Raw genomic sequence first — 16,470 nt, 5'->3', positions numbered from 1 at the left:
TGTTTGTAAAGGGCTCAGACCAGCATCTGGGAACAGAAAAAGTGACGCAAGCTTTTGTTAACGGGCGAACAAGGATGAGGTACGACAGGAGGACCCAGCCTGCCCTGGCCTTGTGGGCCCGGCCACAGCCCTCCGCAGATACCAGGTTAACAGCCGGCTGGGAGGTCTAAGCCAAATCCAGCCACAGACGAATGGAATCAGACTTCTTAGAGTTGAAGCTCCAACAACTGAGATCAAAAATATTCCGAAGATGAAAGGACTCCACGTTTCTAATGTGTCATTTCTCTTGTCTACTGTGACACAATCTGAAAGCTTTTATTCCAGACTAGCAAATCAGGCTTAAAATCTTCAAATAGAAATGCCCATCACACACCTTGGACCCACTGCTCACAATCCTCTCCCCCCACCCTCCAAATCCTGAGACACCCCCCTAGCCACCATATTTTGATCGCCCTTTTCTCTGACAGTTCTGTTTTTCAACGTCCCAATGCTCACTAGTTCCCGTGCCGCCTTGTCTGGGCGGTGAGATGGGAGCTGCTTCTCCTCCCCACCTGCACGGTCAGAACAGCACCAGGGGCGCTGGAGAACCCGCTTCCTCCTCTCCCCATGTCCAGGCCCAGGGCTGAGCCATGCCTGACCGCAGGCCAGACAGCGGCTTTCCCAGTGGCTGACCAAGGCCTGCCTGGGCCACCAGGACTGGGTTCCCATCACAATGCATGGAGGTTCTGACCTGTTCTCACCAACATTGTACCTCAGGCTGTGACTCTTCCTGGTGGAGTGTCCCGGATGACCTTGACCTCAACCTTGGGGGCTGTGCCGCCTCCTTACAGCATCACCAGCGGTGTCTAGAGCAGAGGCTCTGTTGTGTGCCTGAACCTCAGACCCGCCAGCCCCCCCCCCCCATTCTTTCAAAACACCTGCCATCATGTCACCCAGCTGACTCCTCCAGCTGTCACTCATTGAAGACACTTCATGCGGGCCCTGAAGACGCTGCGGTTGGGGATGACCATGGCCGGACAGCTCCCGCAGGAAGTCTGAGTGGTGGAGTGGCTGGGCCAGGCACAGTGAAGAGAGCAGACGCAGGATTCGGGCCAGACCTTGGCACTTCCGCTACCTGGCCTCTAGCAAGTCAGAGCTTGTGAATGCCAGTCTGCTCATCTGGGGAAAGCGGCAGTGGTCTCTGACCCCACCCCGGGGCTCGCATGCTCCTGTGGTTGCCCTGGCAGAAGTGGTTGTGGCTTCACGGGCACTCACTGCCCTCGTCCTACAGGTCAGGACACTGAGGGCCAAGGTGCCCAGCGACTCCCAGACACAGAGCGACTTTGCCGTCAATCCCGTTGTTTTTGCACAGAAACATGATCCCGGCACATGTAGGTGTACGTGTCACTGCGTGGTCCGTACTGGGGTGGAAGGACATCGCCTAAGACTAGAGGAGGGTCCATTTACACATTGGGGTTGTTTGATTTTTGGTTTATTCAAACAATGACTTTGGTGAAAGTTACTTACAAACCTTGGAGAACATGTTAACAGACCCTGGACGCCAAGGGCCATGGTGTTAATAACAGACCGCATTGCATTCAACTCTCTCATCCGCTCGTTCCTTCCGGTGTCCCCTTGCTGCCCCTTCCCGTCCACCCATGGGCGGGACTTTGTGATGCATTAGAATCCTTACTGTGGTTCTCACAGCCCATCGCGCGGGCACGGGCGCACGGATAATGCAGCCAGGCCAGTGCAGCGCCAGGGTGGCCAACACGACGGGGCTCCCTTGAACAGCTGCGTGGGGTCTCCTGACTTCAGAACCAGGGTCTCATGGCTGCTGTGCATGGACGGGGGTCCCATCCCGCAGGAGAAGACTGTGCTGGGAAACGTTTCTGATACGTCGGCCGGCACTACAAAACACGTCAACAGGCCCTGGCCGGTTGGCTCAGTGGTAGAGCGTTGGCCTGGCGTGCAGGAGTCCCGGGTTCGATTCTCAGCCAGGGCACACAGGAGAAGCGCCCATCTGCTTCTCCACCCCTCCCCCTCTCCTTCCTCTCTGTCTCTCTCTTCTCCTCCTGCAGCCGAGGCCCCACTGGAGCAAAGTTTGCCCAGGCACTGAGGATGACTCCATGGCCTCTGCCTCAGGCGCTAGAATGGCTCTGGTCACGGCAGAGCAACGCCCCAGATGGGCAGAACATCGCCCCCTGGTGGGCATGCTGGGTGGATCCCAGTCGGGCGCATGCGGGAGTCTGTCTGACTGCCTCCCCATTTCCAACTTCAGAAAGATACAAAAAAATAAATAAATAAAAATAAAATAAAAAAACACATCATGCCCCTTGTATAAAAAGGGCATGAAGTGCCTCACAGAGCCCACCGGAACAGAATGACTCAGCACCCATGGAAGACCTGACCTGGCCCAGCTGGCCGGCGTGAGGAGGGCAGATTCCCACACTCGTCCCTGCAGCGTGGTCTTTGCTCCAAGACTGCAAGGGACAGCCGGTTACAGGGACGGGTCTGGGGACCCACCCAGAAGCTCTGCACTTGCAGCCCTGCAGCCCTGCTCCTGATGAGGTCCTGGTGGGGGTGACCCCAGGCACGGACACGTGTGGTTGTTTCTCCCTGGTGCCTGGAGATGCTGTGACCACTCTGTCCGTCACCCACGCAGAACCAAGAGCAGGCCAGGAAAACCCAGTCCCCAAGGGCAAGCTGGCTGGGGGCCTGGCCTGGTCCCTCCTACTGACAGCAGGTGACTAAGACCGTTACAACTTCCTGGACCCACCACAGCCTTCTGCAGAGCAGCCAGCCTGTCTGGGCACGAGGTGGGGCTGTTGATGACCCACGTGGAGAAGAGCTTATTACTGGGAGGTGGCATCCATGCCCACCATAGGACGGACAGACAAGGGGGAAACAGCTGTCCTGCAGTTACTTCTCAGCTTGAAAACGTGTGACACGGGTTCTTCGCCGTTCTAGTGGCCAGCTGTACCATCACAGGGTGGAGCGCATTTATTCTTAACATGCTTTACCGGGCCTCTCAGGCCGTTGCTGTCCCATGAAAAGAGAAGCCCTCGCAGCACTGGGAGCCAGACATGGTCCAGGTCCAGGTCGGTGCACCGCCATCAGCCACGGACCAGTGGGGCCACCTGCACTGGGAGTCCTGGACTGGTTAGCCTGGACTAGTTAGCCCATGCTAGTTAAACTGGACTAGTTACATGGCTCTTCTTGAACCTTGATCGTTCTGTCTCTGAAACTGGGGAAATGACAATAATCTTGAAAGTCTTGAGAGGAGATGGGCTTAGGGAACCGGCAGGGAATGCGGGTGCTGGCCTTGGGAAGTACAGGTGACCACCACGCAGACAGACCACACCCTGTCCCTCCCCCTCCCAGGTGCAGAGCAGATACTTCTCCACCGTCAGTGAGAGTCCTCGTCCTTGGGCTGTGAATGGGAGGCACACACACAGACTGCCCCAGCCCAAGTGAGGGGACAGAGCTGACTAAGGGACAGGCTGCATTGACTGCTCCAGGAGTCCTGATGCCAGCCACTGTGCCCTCCTCCTGAGTCTGCTCTTCTGGTGACGTGGACGGGGCAGACCTGTCAAGACTCCAACGCAGAGCTGCAGAGGCCACGCCTTGTCACCTGCAGCTCCTAGAAGGAGGGGTTAGCAGCACACAAGGCTCACAACCGGGACAGGTGTGACTGAGCAGGGATTGCCATAACAACTCACTGCCTTCCTAGCTGCCCCTCCCAGCGCAGGGCCAGCCCTGTGGTGCTGCAGAGGGTGCCCAGTGTCCCTCCTGCCCACAGGGACCTGCAGAGACCTCTCTCCTGCGTGGGACGCTGCCCTGCTTCCTGAGCCAAAGGACAGGCCCCTGGAGACCCCTCCCACACACAACTGCTAACAGACGTGGAAATTGAAAATCACTGCCAGCCGCTGTGCGCCTATTTCTGCACCGTCGACATTGTCTTCTCTGCCGCCTTTCTCCTTTTCCTCCCTGTCTTTGTCCAGAAAAGCATTCCTGTTTTTTATGCAGCTATAGCTTACATAAACGTCATTTTAAAAGTGAGTATTTTCCTCAGAAACACATTTAGGTGTTAGGTCAGTGAGGCTTTCATTAGAATACACTCGAACAGCCACCTGTCACGTATTATTTTTCCATTGATTTGGGGGGGACAGGGAGATGGTACAGGAGGGAGAGAGAGAAAGAAACACCAACTCGTTTCACTTAATTGTTCCATTTAGTTGTGCATCATTGATTGCTTCTCCTATGTGCCCTGATGGGTGTGTGTGTGTGTGTGTGTGTGTGTGTGTGTGTGTAGGGGGCTGGACCTGTGACTTCTGGAGTGCCAGGTCAGTGTTTTATCCACTGAGCCACCTGGCCAGGGATGGAACAGCCACATTTTTAAATGATTTCTTAAAAATCAGATCCAAAGTTGTTTTGCATTAAAGATTGTTAATAGTCACACTTTCCATGATCAACAGGCACATGTTTTTATTTGGAAGAGTTTGCGGCACACATATTGGAGAGTAGCTCATATGATGGAGGCTGGCTATCCACGGTGACCTGAATCCATGTGCGTCGTTGTCAAGCATGTCTGCATCTGGCCCCAGGGGCAGTGTCCTGGGCACAGGCAGGAGCTGCAGACATAGACTCAGGCGGCTCTCAGGGGAGCAGGGACAGGGACACCAGCCAGGACCCGTGGCCCTGGGTTGTCAGGGTCTTCCCTTCTTCGGCGGTCACTCATGGGCTTCGGGTTCCTGCTAGTCTCCCTCCCCGGGCAGATGGTGGACCCCTGAGGGCCAGGACTGGCCGCAGCTGAGCGATTAGTGGGAGAGTCTGACACGCTGCTTCCAGGCCTCTGTGGAGAGAGTTCTAGGCCCTGAGATGATGGCAAGTGCAGGCCGGGAGGTCTCCAAACGTGCACAGACGTGGGGGGTGGCCTCTCAGGACACGCAGAGTGTGCCTTCCTCCTACTGCCAGACTGCACTGACCCGTCTGCCACGTTCGGGTGAGAGCCATCCACTCCTGCACCCGCTGTTCTCCATACCGTGACCTGTCCATGGGGACGGGGATACACCTCCTCTCTATCCCGTGACCTGTCTGTGGGGACAAGGACACACCTGCTGTTCTCCATCTTGTGGCCTGTCCGTGGGGACAAGGACACACTCATTCCCCTGCTCTTGCCCTCCACTTGCCTTCAACAGTCCCTTTCTCTCTCTGGCCTGCGGCCAGCCTTTGTCACCTGCTAGGTGCACCATGGTGTGCTCCTACCTCTTGCGCTCCACAATGCCCCTGTCCTGGCTGCCCCTGCTCCCTCCGTTTTCAGTGATCTTTATACACAAACATCAGAGCGCGGTGCTTCACAACATGGTGTCTCCAGGTCCTTCCAGTGGCCCCTCTTGAATAACACCCTATTGCTCCCTCCTGAAAATTCTTCCTTTTTCAGTTTTCTGTCTGCTCCTGCTGCGATGTCCCCATGAGTACCCCTTTCTCCCGTGCCACCTATGACACTCTGAAACCCATGTCCTCGGGCTGACAGCTGGCACACCTGTGGCTGAGCATCTGTCTGCGTCATCTGAAGTGGGTTACATGGTGGTAGCTGAGTCCAGAGCAGGGGACATGGAGATGACAAGATCACATGTCCCTTCTGCCTCCTGGCTCATCGGTCATGCAGTGGGTGGGCACAGTGCTGGACGGATGCAGGAACACCTGAGCGTGCAGGTCCTGTCCTGCCCTGCAGTACCCCTCCCTCCATCCCCCCAGCCCCCACCCACTCATCGCGTCCTGACTTCCTCCTGGAATATGCAGATCTATCTTCTCCTCAGCGGAATGCACTTTGCTGATTCTGGGACCAGCAAGTGTCCACACATCCACACCCCATGGTCGGAAGTACTCTGATGCCCCCTCTGCTCTCCTGTCGGCCCCGCTCATAACCACAGGGAGGTGAGGACAGTCACTGACCACTAGAAACAGGAGTCTGAGGAAAACTCCGTCCCCTTCTTTATCTCCTTCTCTCTCCCCTGTGTTGATCTTGAAACGTCCACATGGACAGATAAGTAAAGACTGTGAACTCTTCTGTCTCTCAGAACAAATGGACCTGCCCCAGACAGGAGGGAAGACCTGTCACTCACAGGGCAGGGATCGTTGCTAATGAAGGCATTTAAAACGAGCACAGTGAGCAGAAAAGGCCAGGAAGGGTTCTGTCCTGTCTTAGTGCTGTGTCCTCCTTGTGTGAGGTACCTTGTTCTTCACCCCTCTGGTGTGTCTCCTGGCCTGTAAAATAACCAACTGCTGAAAACTTTGGCAAAATTAACTGTCTGTGAAACCATTTATAAATTAGTCAGGAAAACAACATAGAACAGGGGAAGGAAGCAGATTCCATAGGAAGAAGGGAGGGCATGCTAGAACTCCCATTTTTTAAAGTATTTTTTTAATTAAAAAAAATTAATGGACTTATTGAGGTGACATTGGTTAATAAGACTGCATAGGTTTCGAGTGTACAGTTCTGCGCTGCGTCATCTGTAAATTTCACTGGGCGCCCACCACCCCAAGTCACGCCTCCTTCCATCATGTCATGACCCCTTGCCTCCCCATCCACCCCTCTGCTGACCACCACACTGCTGCTGGCAGCTGTGAGGCTTGTTTGCTTGTCTTCTTTGTTCATTTGTTGCTTTCTGTTTTATATCCCACATGTGAGTGAAATCATTTGGGTTTTTTTCATTTATGGCTGACTTTTTTCACTTCACACAACACTCTCAGGGTCCATCCATGTTGTCATAAGTGACACAATGTCATCCTTTCTCATGGCCGAGTAGTATTCCACTGTGTATATGTGCCATATCTTATCCAATCCTCTATCGAGGGACAGTTTGATTGTGTCCATGTCTCAGCCACTGTGAATACTGCTGTGATGAGAGATTGACAGAGGAGAAAATAAACTGAATAAAGAATGTTGTAGAACCAGGTGGTTACAAACATGAGTATAAGGCAGGAGGCAGGCCTGGGTGGGGGACAGGAAGAGAGAAGACACAGAGTGGCCCAAAGTGTAAGCAATGAGAGAAAATCCCAAAACCACATTGGTTGCAGGTGAAGCATGGAGTCTTGTACTGTCGTCTCCTGATGAGAACTCTCAAACACTGTCATAGAGCTTCAAACGTACAAGACACACACACACAGGACACTAGACAGGAGGAGCGATAGTTGAACATTATAAGTAGGAACAAGGCTTCAGCTAGAGGGAGTATGCCGCCCTGGAACCTTCCTCCCTTCTGTCACAGGAGACCCGCCCCTGCTGCACTCACTCAAGTGCACAAGCACCAGAAAATCAGCCTGCCTTCCAATTAGAAACCCCTTTTCCTTATTTAACTTAAAAGTTGTTTTAAACCATCTGTGAGCAGAAAAGTGGAGCTGGTATCACTGAGTCCCTGTGGCTTTTACAGCCTCACGGTCACGTGTCCCCAGGATGTGTGATCCCAGGGTATGTGTCCCCGGGGTGTGTGACCCAGGGGTGTTTGTCTCCAGGGTGATTATCTCCAGGGCGTGTGACCCAGGTGTGTGACCCCAGGGCATGTGTCCCCAGGGCAGGTGATCCAGGATGTGTGTGGCCCAGGGCAGGCTCACTGACAGTGCCCGCCCACCTGTGAGCAGGGCCTTACAGAGGAGTCCTGGGGTAGGTAGATCACCAGCTCTGTCCCAAGTGCAGTCCAGTTGTTCATGCTGCAGGACATTGGCGTTGGCAGGCCAGCGGCTCCACACAGAGTCCTTCCCCATCCCTCCCAGTCAGCAAGCGTCCATAAGACAACAGGGCCTGGTCACGGTGCTTCCTCATCCTGAGAGGGAGCAGCACCTGGGAGAGACACTCCCTGTCAGCCACCTCAGTGGTCCACATGGCCAGGCAGACCCCCAACAGCACTCACACTGCTTCTCATGACATAAATGACCCTCTGCCCAGCCGGCTCACAGTGAGTACGCCCTCTACAGCCCCGGCCCCTGCGTCCCAGCCATGCAGGGTCCTGCATGTCACCCTGGAAAGCCCACCCACCCCATGCTGTGAGGGTCACAGCGAATGCCCGCAGCCCCTCAGTGAGCTGCCCCCGCGTGAGGACAGGAGGTTAGCGGGTGGTTCTGTTGCCCGAGCCCACCACACCAGTCACCTTTTGTATTTTTTTTTGCATGGGTCCTCGAGTCCACTGCAGTGGTCACTGCTGCTGGACGTGCATGTGCTCTGGCAGCAGTTCCCAAGGACGTCAGCATGCGCTAGGTACGTGTAGCCGCGCTGCATGGGAGCTCTTTCTGGATGTACCGGGACGCACTCAGGGCGCCGTCAGCGTGGCGACGGGGGCACTAGGCTCCCACCCAACACCACGCGGCACCACCCACCAGCGGGCCGGCGGCTGAGACCTTAGGCTGCACAGTTGACAACACAAAGGTTGCATGCGGCATGGACGGGGGCCCCCACTGCCACGCGGCTGCTCGAGGGTCCTGGCAGAGCAGCCCGGGAGCAGGCCAGACTCGGCCTCAGCTCTCCTGGTGTCCAGTGCCCTGCAGCCCCGGTCACCCGGCCAGGGCAGCACCGCCCTCCAGGGCACCCCGGGGCCAAGGTGGGGAAGGGCACTACAGGTTTCCCCCAGCACATGCCAGAGGCGACCCCATGCTGGTGTGAGCCTTTTAGTCAAAACTCACACGGCTGGTACACACCCCACTTAGCAGAGGTCTAAACATTGCATGTCCCTCCCGGGGACTTGGCGGGACACACCGTTGCCCTGGTTTGCACAGTCACTGCATGCTGGGACCCAGAGAGCCCCTCCACCCACCTGCTGCCCCCCCACTCAGCCCCCGTCCCGTCCGTCCCTGGAACCATACAACTGTGTTTTTATCTGCACAACGACACCCACTTTCTTAGTGACCTGAGGCCAAACCTATTACAAATGTCACCTGAATCACTAGAGTAAGAAGTGTTTAAATGATGTTGAGGTTACTTTTAAAATCCTTTTTCATTTATTTGTTTGTCTTTTACTGTAATTTTATTTTTTTAAATATTTTTATTTATTTATTTTTTACAGAGACTGAGAGTGAGTCAGAGAGAGGGAAAGATAGGGACAGACATACAGGAACAGAGAGAGATGAGAAGCATCAATCATTAGTTTTTCATTGCGCATTGCAACACCTTAGTTGTTCATTGATTGCTTTCTCATATGTGCCTTGACCGCGGGCCTTCAGCAGACCGAGTAACCCCTTGCTGGAGCCAGCGACCTTGGGTTCAAGCTGGTGGGCTTTTGCTCAAACCAGATGAACCCGCACTCAAGCTGGCGACCTCGGGGTCTCGAACCTGGATCCTCTGCCTCCCAGTCCAACGCTCTATCCCCTGCGCCACTGCCTGGTCAGGCATTTTAGTGTAATTTTAAAAGAAAGTATTTAGAACCCAAAGGGAAAGGTGGTTTTTGTCTACATGTTACACACATCAGTAAGCAAGCCTTCCACCCAAGTTTCACCAATATCGACAGGCTGGTGTTGCATGCTGAAATGCGTAGGTTTTTAAAACCCTGGGATACCATCAGCCTCGTATGCAGGCTCCCCTCACATGGCTCAGCGCAGAGAGGAACTCAGAAACACACACTTACAGTGAATGTCAGAAACAAAATTTAAAATGATTGAATGTCTTACAACCTGAATTATGATCTACAGGTTTCGGGTAACATAGTTGAGAAACTGGGCAGAAGCGATGCATGGTTCTGTCCAGAGTGGCATGGTTTCTCTCTCTTTGGGGAGGAAATCGCAGAGGTGTTGCATAAAAATCAGTGAATATTATGCTTTCAAAAATATTTTGAAATATTTTTATTTTATATTTTTCTGTATTTATTTTTTCTTAATTATGTGAAAAAAATCAAAACCAAGAAATGTATTTCTAGAGTTATAGCTCTTTAGAGGAAAAAAAGTTTTTGAATTGAACATTTTATGTAAATGGGGTGATGGCTTTTATATGTGTAGCCTGAATCATTCCAATTTATTAATAGATTTTCCTACTATAAACAGGCTTACATTTTTTTCTTTTTTTATTATTAACTGAGAGGCAGGGAGAGACAGATTCCTGCATGAGTCCTGACAGGGATCTACCCAGCAAGCCCCTTACCAGGCAATGCTCTGCCCATCTGGGACTGCTGCTCCGTTCCTCAGCAACTGAGCTATTTTAGTGCCTGAAGCAGAGGCCATGGAGCCATCCTCAGTACCCAGGACCAACTTGTTCCAATCGAGTCATGGTTGCAGGAGGGGAAGACAGAGAGAGAGAGAGAGAGAGAGAGAAGGGAGAGGGAGAGGGCTGGAGAAACAGATGGGCGCTTCTCCTGTGTGCCCTGGCTGGGAATCGAACCTGGAACTTCCACATGCTGGGCCAACTGGCCAGGGCCAAGGCTTACATTTTTATGCTTTCTTTGAAAACTAAGGGCAGTAAGAAAAGGATTACATTTTTTCATAGTTTGTATTTTACTTTTTAAGCCCCCTCAATAGCGTGGCCATGACAGAAAAAGACAAGAAGGACTTTTAAAGGACCTCTTTGTGAAATTTGGCAAAGAGCTCAAAGTCTGACCTTCATATTGGAGTTCCAAGCACATAGAGAATGTTTTTCTGTGTATTGTAGCCACTGTGCCAAAAACCAGGGCACGTCTGCAGGTCAGCCGTGCGAGGCAGTCCGCGGGACAAGCCCAGAAGCAGTGCCAGCACCACGCCGTCCTTTCAGCCTTTAGTCATAAGACTTTAAGTTTAACTCCATATTCTGAATGTCTTACTTCATGTAACTATTTCTCAAATTCCCTATTTATTTTTTGAGATACAGAGGGACTGATACAATATGAAGGGGCGCCGTAGAGTGTTCTCATGACTAACTAAGTGGTAATCGGACGTCAGAGGTAGACTGCACTGTCTGCGTTGTTACTCCCCTGCTCCAAGGCTGCGGCTTGTAGATGGAGAAGACCGCACAGTGGTGGGTTACATGTCTTGCTGAAGGGCAAGTCAGAGGCAAAATAGGGGCGCAAATCTGCCCCCCATCACGTTTTTGTGAAGTACACCAACATTCCAGGATCTTCGTGATAGTGCGGCTCAATGCAGAGCTGTTAAGTTCTTTTCTGATGGTGGAGAATATATCCTGTGACCCCGTGCAGGTGTGATCAGTGGCGGTTCCAACATGGGTCCACATGGAACACTCATCTCAGGGGCAAACGGAAGAGGCAGCCCCAATCAGGGCAGCCTTCCAGGAGGTTCGGCTCAGGCCTGCAGAAGCAACAGGACCCCATGTGTGCCAGTGGTCCTGATTTTTCTTTATGTTTTTAGAGTTGGTCTGGAGATTGCAGAATAGAAAACACATTTGAAACTTTGTATTAGGATGTTTACGCTGCCATGCTTGCTATCTGCACAGACTAGTTTCCCAGACAGATGGCAACACATGGTTCCCAAATCCTTCTCTTTCTGGGTTACTGAAGTCCCAGGGTGAGTGCAGGACCCACGTAAGATCACACATGGTTTGTCTTGAATGTGTCTGTGAGGAGGCAAGGACAGAGGCTTTCTTGGAGAGGTTTATCAGTCATCCCTTCTGATCTCTATGAGGCAGGTGGCTAATTTCACACACACCCCCTCCCTGACCATGGGGCTCAGTCTAGATAGACTCAGTACCACCGCCGCCGTGACAGTGCCGGCAGCAAAGGGGAAAAGGTGTGGTGGGGCCCTTCCTGTGGCTGGCAGAGCACTCTGGGCTGGGAACCCATATCTGCCTGTCAGGGAGTTTCGATGGAAACCCAGTCAGCCTCCCCTGCCATTTCAGACCCAAGCTGTATGGCACATACTGCTGTCTGGTTTTATTCCCGGGGGAGCCCAATGCCCCCCCCCCGGGGGGGGGCTTCCCTGCATGGAAGAGATGTGCTCTGATCTGGGTTGGTGCAGATCGAATTTCTGTTCATCAATTTTCCACCGCCTGTTGTCAGGGTCCTGGAGCTGGCTCCATCCCAGGAGCCTAGACCTCCTTCTGTTAAATGAACGGCCACTTCCTCGTTCACCAGCCTCAGAAAACTGTGTTTCTGAACGTTGAGATTTCTTTAGCTAGGAAGCTGGAGAGTTTTGTACAGCGGCAGACGGATAGGGGGGCAGGGCTGCAGAGAGGGGCGGGCGGGAGACCCCTCTGCTGCCGTAGGTGTCCCAGATGCAGCCCTGGGGAGGAGCGTGCTGCGTCCAGCCCAGAGCTGGGGGAGGGGCCGAGGGGACAGGTCAGCGTGGGGAGCAGGCTGCGAGGACCCACTGCGCTCTGGGGGAGGCGGCACCCACGCACCCTTCTGTGCCTCAAGCGGAGCCCTGCCCTCTCCCCAGCTCCACCGCAGACCAGCCAGGGCAGCGGGGGCGGGGGTAGAGCAGCATGGACAGGGTCCCTGCAGTCAAGCAGCCCTGGGTCAGACATGTCTGCCTGATTGGAGACCCTGGAGACAAAGAACGAACTTTCTCAGGAAGCAAGACCTCCTTCTAGAAATACCTTCCCTTCCCAACCAGGGAAAGCCCTGGGCCTGAACCAGACCCTCGCTTTGTCTCCGTGGTGGTAACGGACATTTTAATGCCTCTTTTTATATCACGTGTGGCATTTGTAAATGGCTTATTTACATACCGATGACTTCAAAGCTTTTCCTCTTTTTCTCTAATTAGTAAAATCTGATTTTTTATTTGTATGATTTTGGTTGTAAAGCCTCCCTCTAAACAGAATACGCCAGCCTCCTTCCTCTCCCGTTAAGAAAAAAAGGCACATGAAAAAAATGTATACTCGTGTTAAAATGAGTAAATTTTAAATACACTTGCACTAAGGGCTTAGATTAGGAAGAGTGTAAGGTTTTTTTTAAAACACAAAGCAAAGCCAAGTATGTGTTATTGGCCAGTAGGAGACATTCCTGTTTCTTGATACATTTTCAAGAGGGAAACTGGCCTGAAGCTCAGTTTCTCTCAAGATAACCTCACTGCCTTCTGACATGCCTCCCTGGGTGTGGGCTCCGGGTACACGGGTGCGCACGGGGTGCCCTCTGAGATGCCAGCCGTCTAAGTCATTTCTTAGGAAACAGTTACCCGGCATGGACGGAGAGCCTTGTGATCACACACCCGTGCTTGCACGTGCGGTGGCCCGTCCCACAGAGGTCAGCTCAGCACTCCCATTCCCGGGGGTTGTCTGAGATGGAGATTCGGTTTAACCCCTCCCTGCTCAGTGGGCCCCTGCCCCTCGCTCAGTCCTGTTCACTTCTCTCGCAACGTGAGCTCCAGAGTAAGCTTTGACCTTTGTTGTGACAACCCTTGGGTCCTGAGGCCTCGAATGCAGAATGATGTTCCTTTCCTTGGGGCCAAAGGAGAAGTCAGTCATTCCGAAGTACCACAGTTGTTGATACACGTCCAAGTGTCAAAACAGGGCTTTCACCCCGTGAGCACAGTCCTGTCTCACGGGCCCACAGCCACTCCGCACAGTCGCCTCCGGTCATGAGGACGTCCATGTGTGAGCCAGTCATTTCCCAGCCTGGTCTCCACACACAGACTCCAGGAGACCCTCTAGGAAGCCATGTGCATCCATAAAATATCTAACACTTGTGATTTTTATCCTTAATGTTTACATTTCTGAGGGGTACAGATGCAACTGAAGTAACCAAAAGGGAAATGTCTTTGTAGTGCTGTCTGATTATTCCTGAGAGGGATGTTTAAGACATTCCATGGAGGGGAATAAAACTTGTAGTGACGTCATCCCCCATGAGGCCACGCAGTGTGGTGGGCAGGACCCTGGGCGATGCTGGCCAGGAAGGTCACGTAGGGACAGTGCATGTTCCGGGAACTCATCTGAGGCCCTCAGCTGGTTGACCAGGAGAGGTGTGTGCTTGTACTCAAGTCAGTTACAAGTGACACGGACTTTAAGGTACATCAAACCTACCTGATGGTCAAAAAGATTGATCGAACCCCCGCAGCTTGGGTCCAGTCGCTGCCCACACTGGAATCTGAGTTGACCACTCAGATGGGTGTGTGCAGTGTCTGTGTGGGGAGTCAGGCAGAGTCACTCTCTTACACTACCCGCACATCTGCTTGCAGACTGAAGCCTTGCTTCGTGTCCGTGCGCATGTTCGTGTGCATGGCGGTGCCGTGACAGGCCCCGCATCACTGTGGGTGGTGAGAGGGAGGAGTGGGTACTGGGGGAACAGACGACACAGCACGTCACCAAGGCCATGGGTGCTGCAGAGGTGGTTGAAGCCCCCGCAGTTATGGGCACCCCCAACCCGCGGCCAAGGTCCCGTGTCGAAGGGAGGAGAGGCCTCTGCGGTCTCTGTGGTGGCAACGGGAGAGCCCGTCCACGCCTCGTCCTCGTGCAGGGGCACCAGCCTTAAAGGGGAAATAAGAGAACTCACTGTTTAGGGAATTTCCCTTTCTTTTGAGTAAACTTTCTAATTTGTGTTTTTAACTATAGGTGTCCCACCCCCGGCTGCGACGGCTCTGGGCACATCACTGGCAACTACGCGTCCCATCGCAGGTACGTGCAGCATGTATCTGCTGAAACCATCCTTTCTCGTCCCCGTCCCACCGGGAATATGGCTGACAACCTGCACGCACTGACCACTGGGGAATGCTGGGCACACAGCACAGCATTAGGCTGTGGGTCCCCTGGAAAGCGGTTCTTCTGGCGTCGGACACTGGGCCCTGCGGGACAGCTCGCACTCTGCACTGTCCCCACCCCTGCTACAAGCAGTGACAGTGTTCTTTGGTGACACTTGTCCCGCCGTGAAAGGGAAGCACAGAAGGGCGTGAGGTTCATGAGGACCATTGCTGAGAGTGAGCTTTCTGGAGCCTCGCGTGTTCACACCTGAGTCGCAGGCAGGGGCCAGCAGAGCGGCACCCACAGACGGGCAGAGCCTGGTGACTTCCAGGCACTGTCACCCTGGAGAAAGCCATGTCTGCACACAGCAGGGACTCGCCCTGAGACGACTGAGACGACAGCGTGCTGTGTGAGCCTCTGTCAGCTGCAGCTTATAGACTCGGCTTTATGCCAGGCCCCGGGGAGAAGCCAGTTGAGCCTGCCAGGTGGTGGCGCAGTGGATGGTTGTCGACACAGAACACTGGGGTCACTGGTTCGAAGCCCAGAGGTCACCGCCTCTGAGCATGGGCTCGTCAGCACAGGGTCACTGGCTTGGGTGGGGGAATCGTCCACACAATCCCAAATCTCACCAGTTTGAGCCCAAAGGTCACTGACATGAGTAAGGGCTTACTCCCAGTCAAGGCACATATGAGAAGCAATCAATGAACAACTAAGATGCCGCAATGAAGAACTGATGCTTCTCATCCCTCTCCCTTCCTGTCTCTCTCTCTAAAAAAGTACATTAAAAAAAAAGTGAATTGAAAGAAACTTTTGGAACGATGTCTATGCAGGCTGGATCTAGACCTGATGGTCAGGTGCAAGAATTTCCTGCCACGTCCAGTTGGGGACAAGCCAGTGCGAGATGAGGACAAGATCCATACAGAGACGGAAAACAGGGCAGCCTCTAACAGATGGCGGACTCGGTGCTGAGACCGCATTTGGCCTGCCGCTCTCTGAACTGCAGGTTATAAAGTGGGCAGGCTGACCACTTATGAGCCTTCTGTGTTAAGTACATCTTCCACAGCAAGAGAGAGACAGCTAGGACCACTGGAGTGAGGACCAGCTGCTGGCCGCCCGTCCTCTGCCCACCAGGGGAATGTCACGTACACAGATCCAGCAGAGCAGGTAGCAGAGATTATGCCCTGTGGCCGCCTGAGTAGCAGGGGCGCTCCTCATTAAGATCCTCCTGCAAGCCACGTGCTCCCGGGGCCACGCCCAGGCATTGTGCAAGCAGTGCAGGCCAGTGAAGGCGTGACCCGCGAGGGCCGGGAGCTCTGCCACCACGGGGTCTCTCCACCTGCACTCGATGCTGTCATCGCTCCCCCAGACCAGGTGCCGCCTGGCGCTGCTGGCACCTCGGGCTGGATAAGTCTTTGCTACAGGGGCCCACTGTGGCAGGTGCCGCTGGTGACAACAGAGGTGTCCATCCACGGACATCACCGCATGCTCCTCACCACCGTAGTCCAAGTGAAGACATGTCTTGTTAAGCTGAGCTGATCTGACCAGTGTCCAGAGCAGCCACTGCATCCTGAATATGGAACAAGAGCAACCTCCAGAAAGCCAGCCAGAGCAGCATCGCAGTTCACAGCAAACACAGTCAAACCAGACGTAAACCCAGTTCAATATGAAAAGTCAAGTATGTCCTATGCTGCTCTTTATTTCAACTTATCTCGGCCCTGGCTGGTTGGCTCAGCAGTAGAGCGTCAGCCTGGCTGCGGGGGACCCGGGTTCGATTCCCGGCCAGGGCACATAGGAGAAGCGCCCATTTGCTTCTCCACCCCCCCCCCTTCCTCTCTGTCTCTCTCTTCCCCTCCTGCAGCCAAGGCTCCATTGGAGCAAAGATGGCCCGGGCGCTGGGGATGGCTCCTTGG

The 16,470-nt window shown here is 53.7% G+C and overlaps 1 protein-coding gene across 8 annotated transcripts in view; it reads left to right on the top strand.

Moving 5' to 3' along the window:
- Window positions 1-16,470, top strand: part of MYT1L (myelin transcription factor 1 like) — a 364,482-nt gene that overhangs the window by 328,360 nt on the left and 19,652 nt on the right. For all 8 annotated transcript variants that reach the window (XM_066385811.1, XM_066385810.1, XM_066385808.1 and 5 more), the window contains one exon: window positions 14,435-14,497. In XM_066385811.1, coding sequence (XP_066241908.1) covers window positions 14,435-14,497 — 63 coding nt within the window. The remainder of the gene's footprint in view (window positions 1-14,434; window positions 14,498-16,470) is intronic.

Source organism: Saccopteryx leptura, chromosome 5, assembly GCF_036850995.1.
Source record: "Saccopteryx leptura isolate mSacLep1 chromosome 5, mSacLep1_pri_phased_curated, whole genome shotgun sequence".
Lineage (NCBI taxonomy): Eukaryota > Metazoa > Chordata > Mammalia > Chiroptera > Emballonuridae > Saccopteryx > Saccopteryx leptura.
Note: the sequence above shows the minus strand (reverse complement) of the source record. Positions and strands in the feature narration are given on the sequence as shown.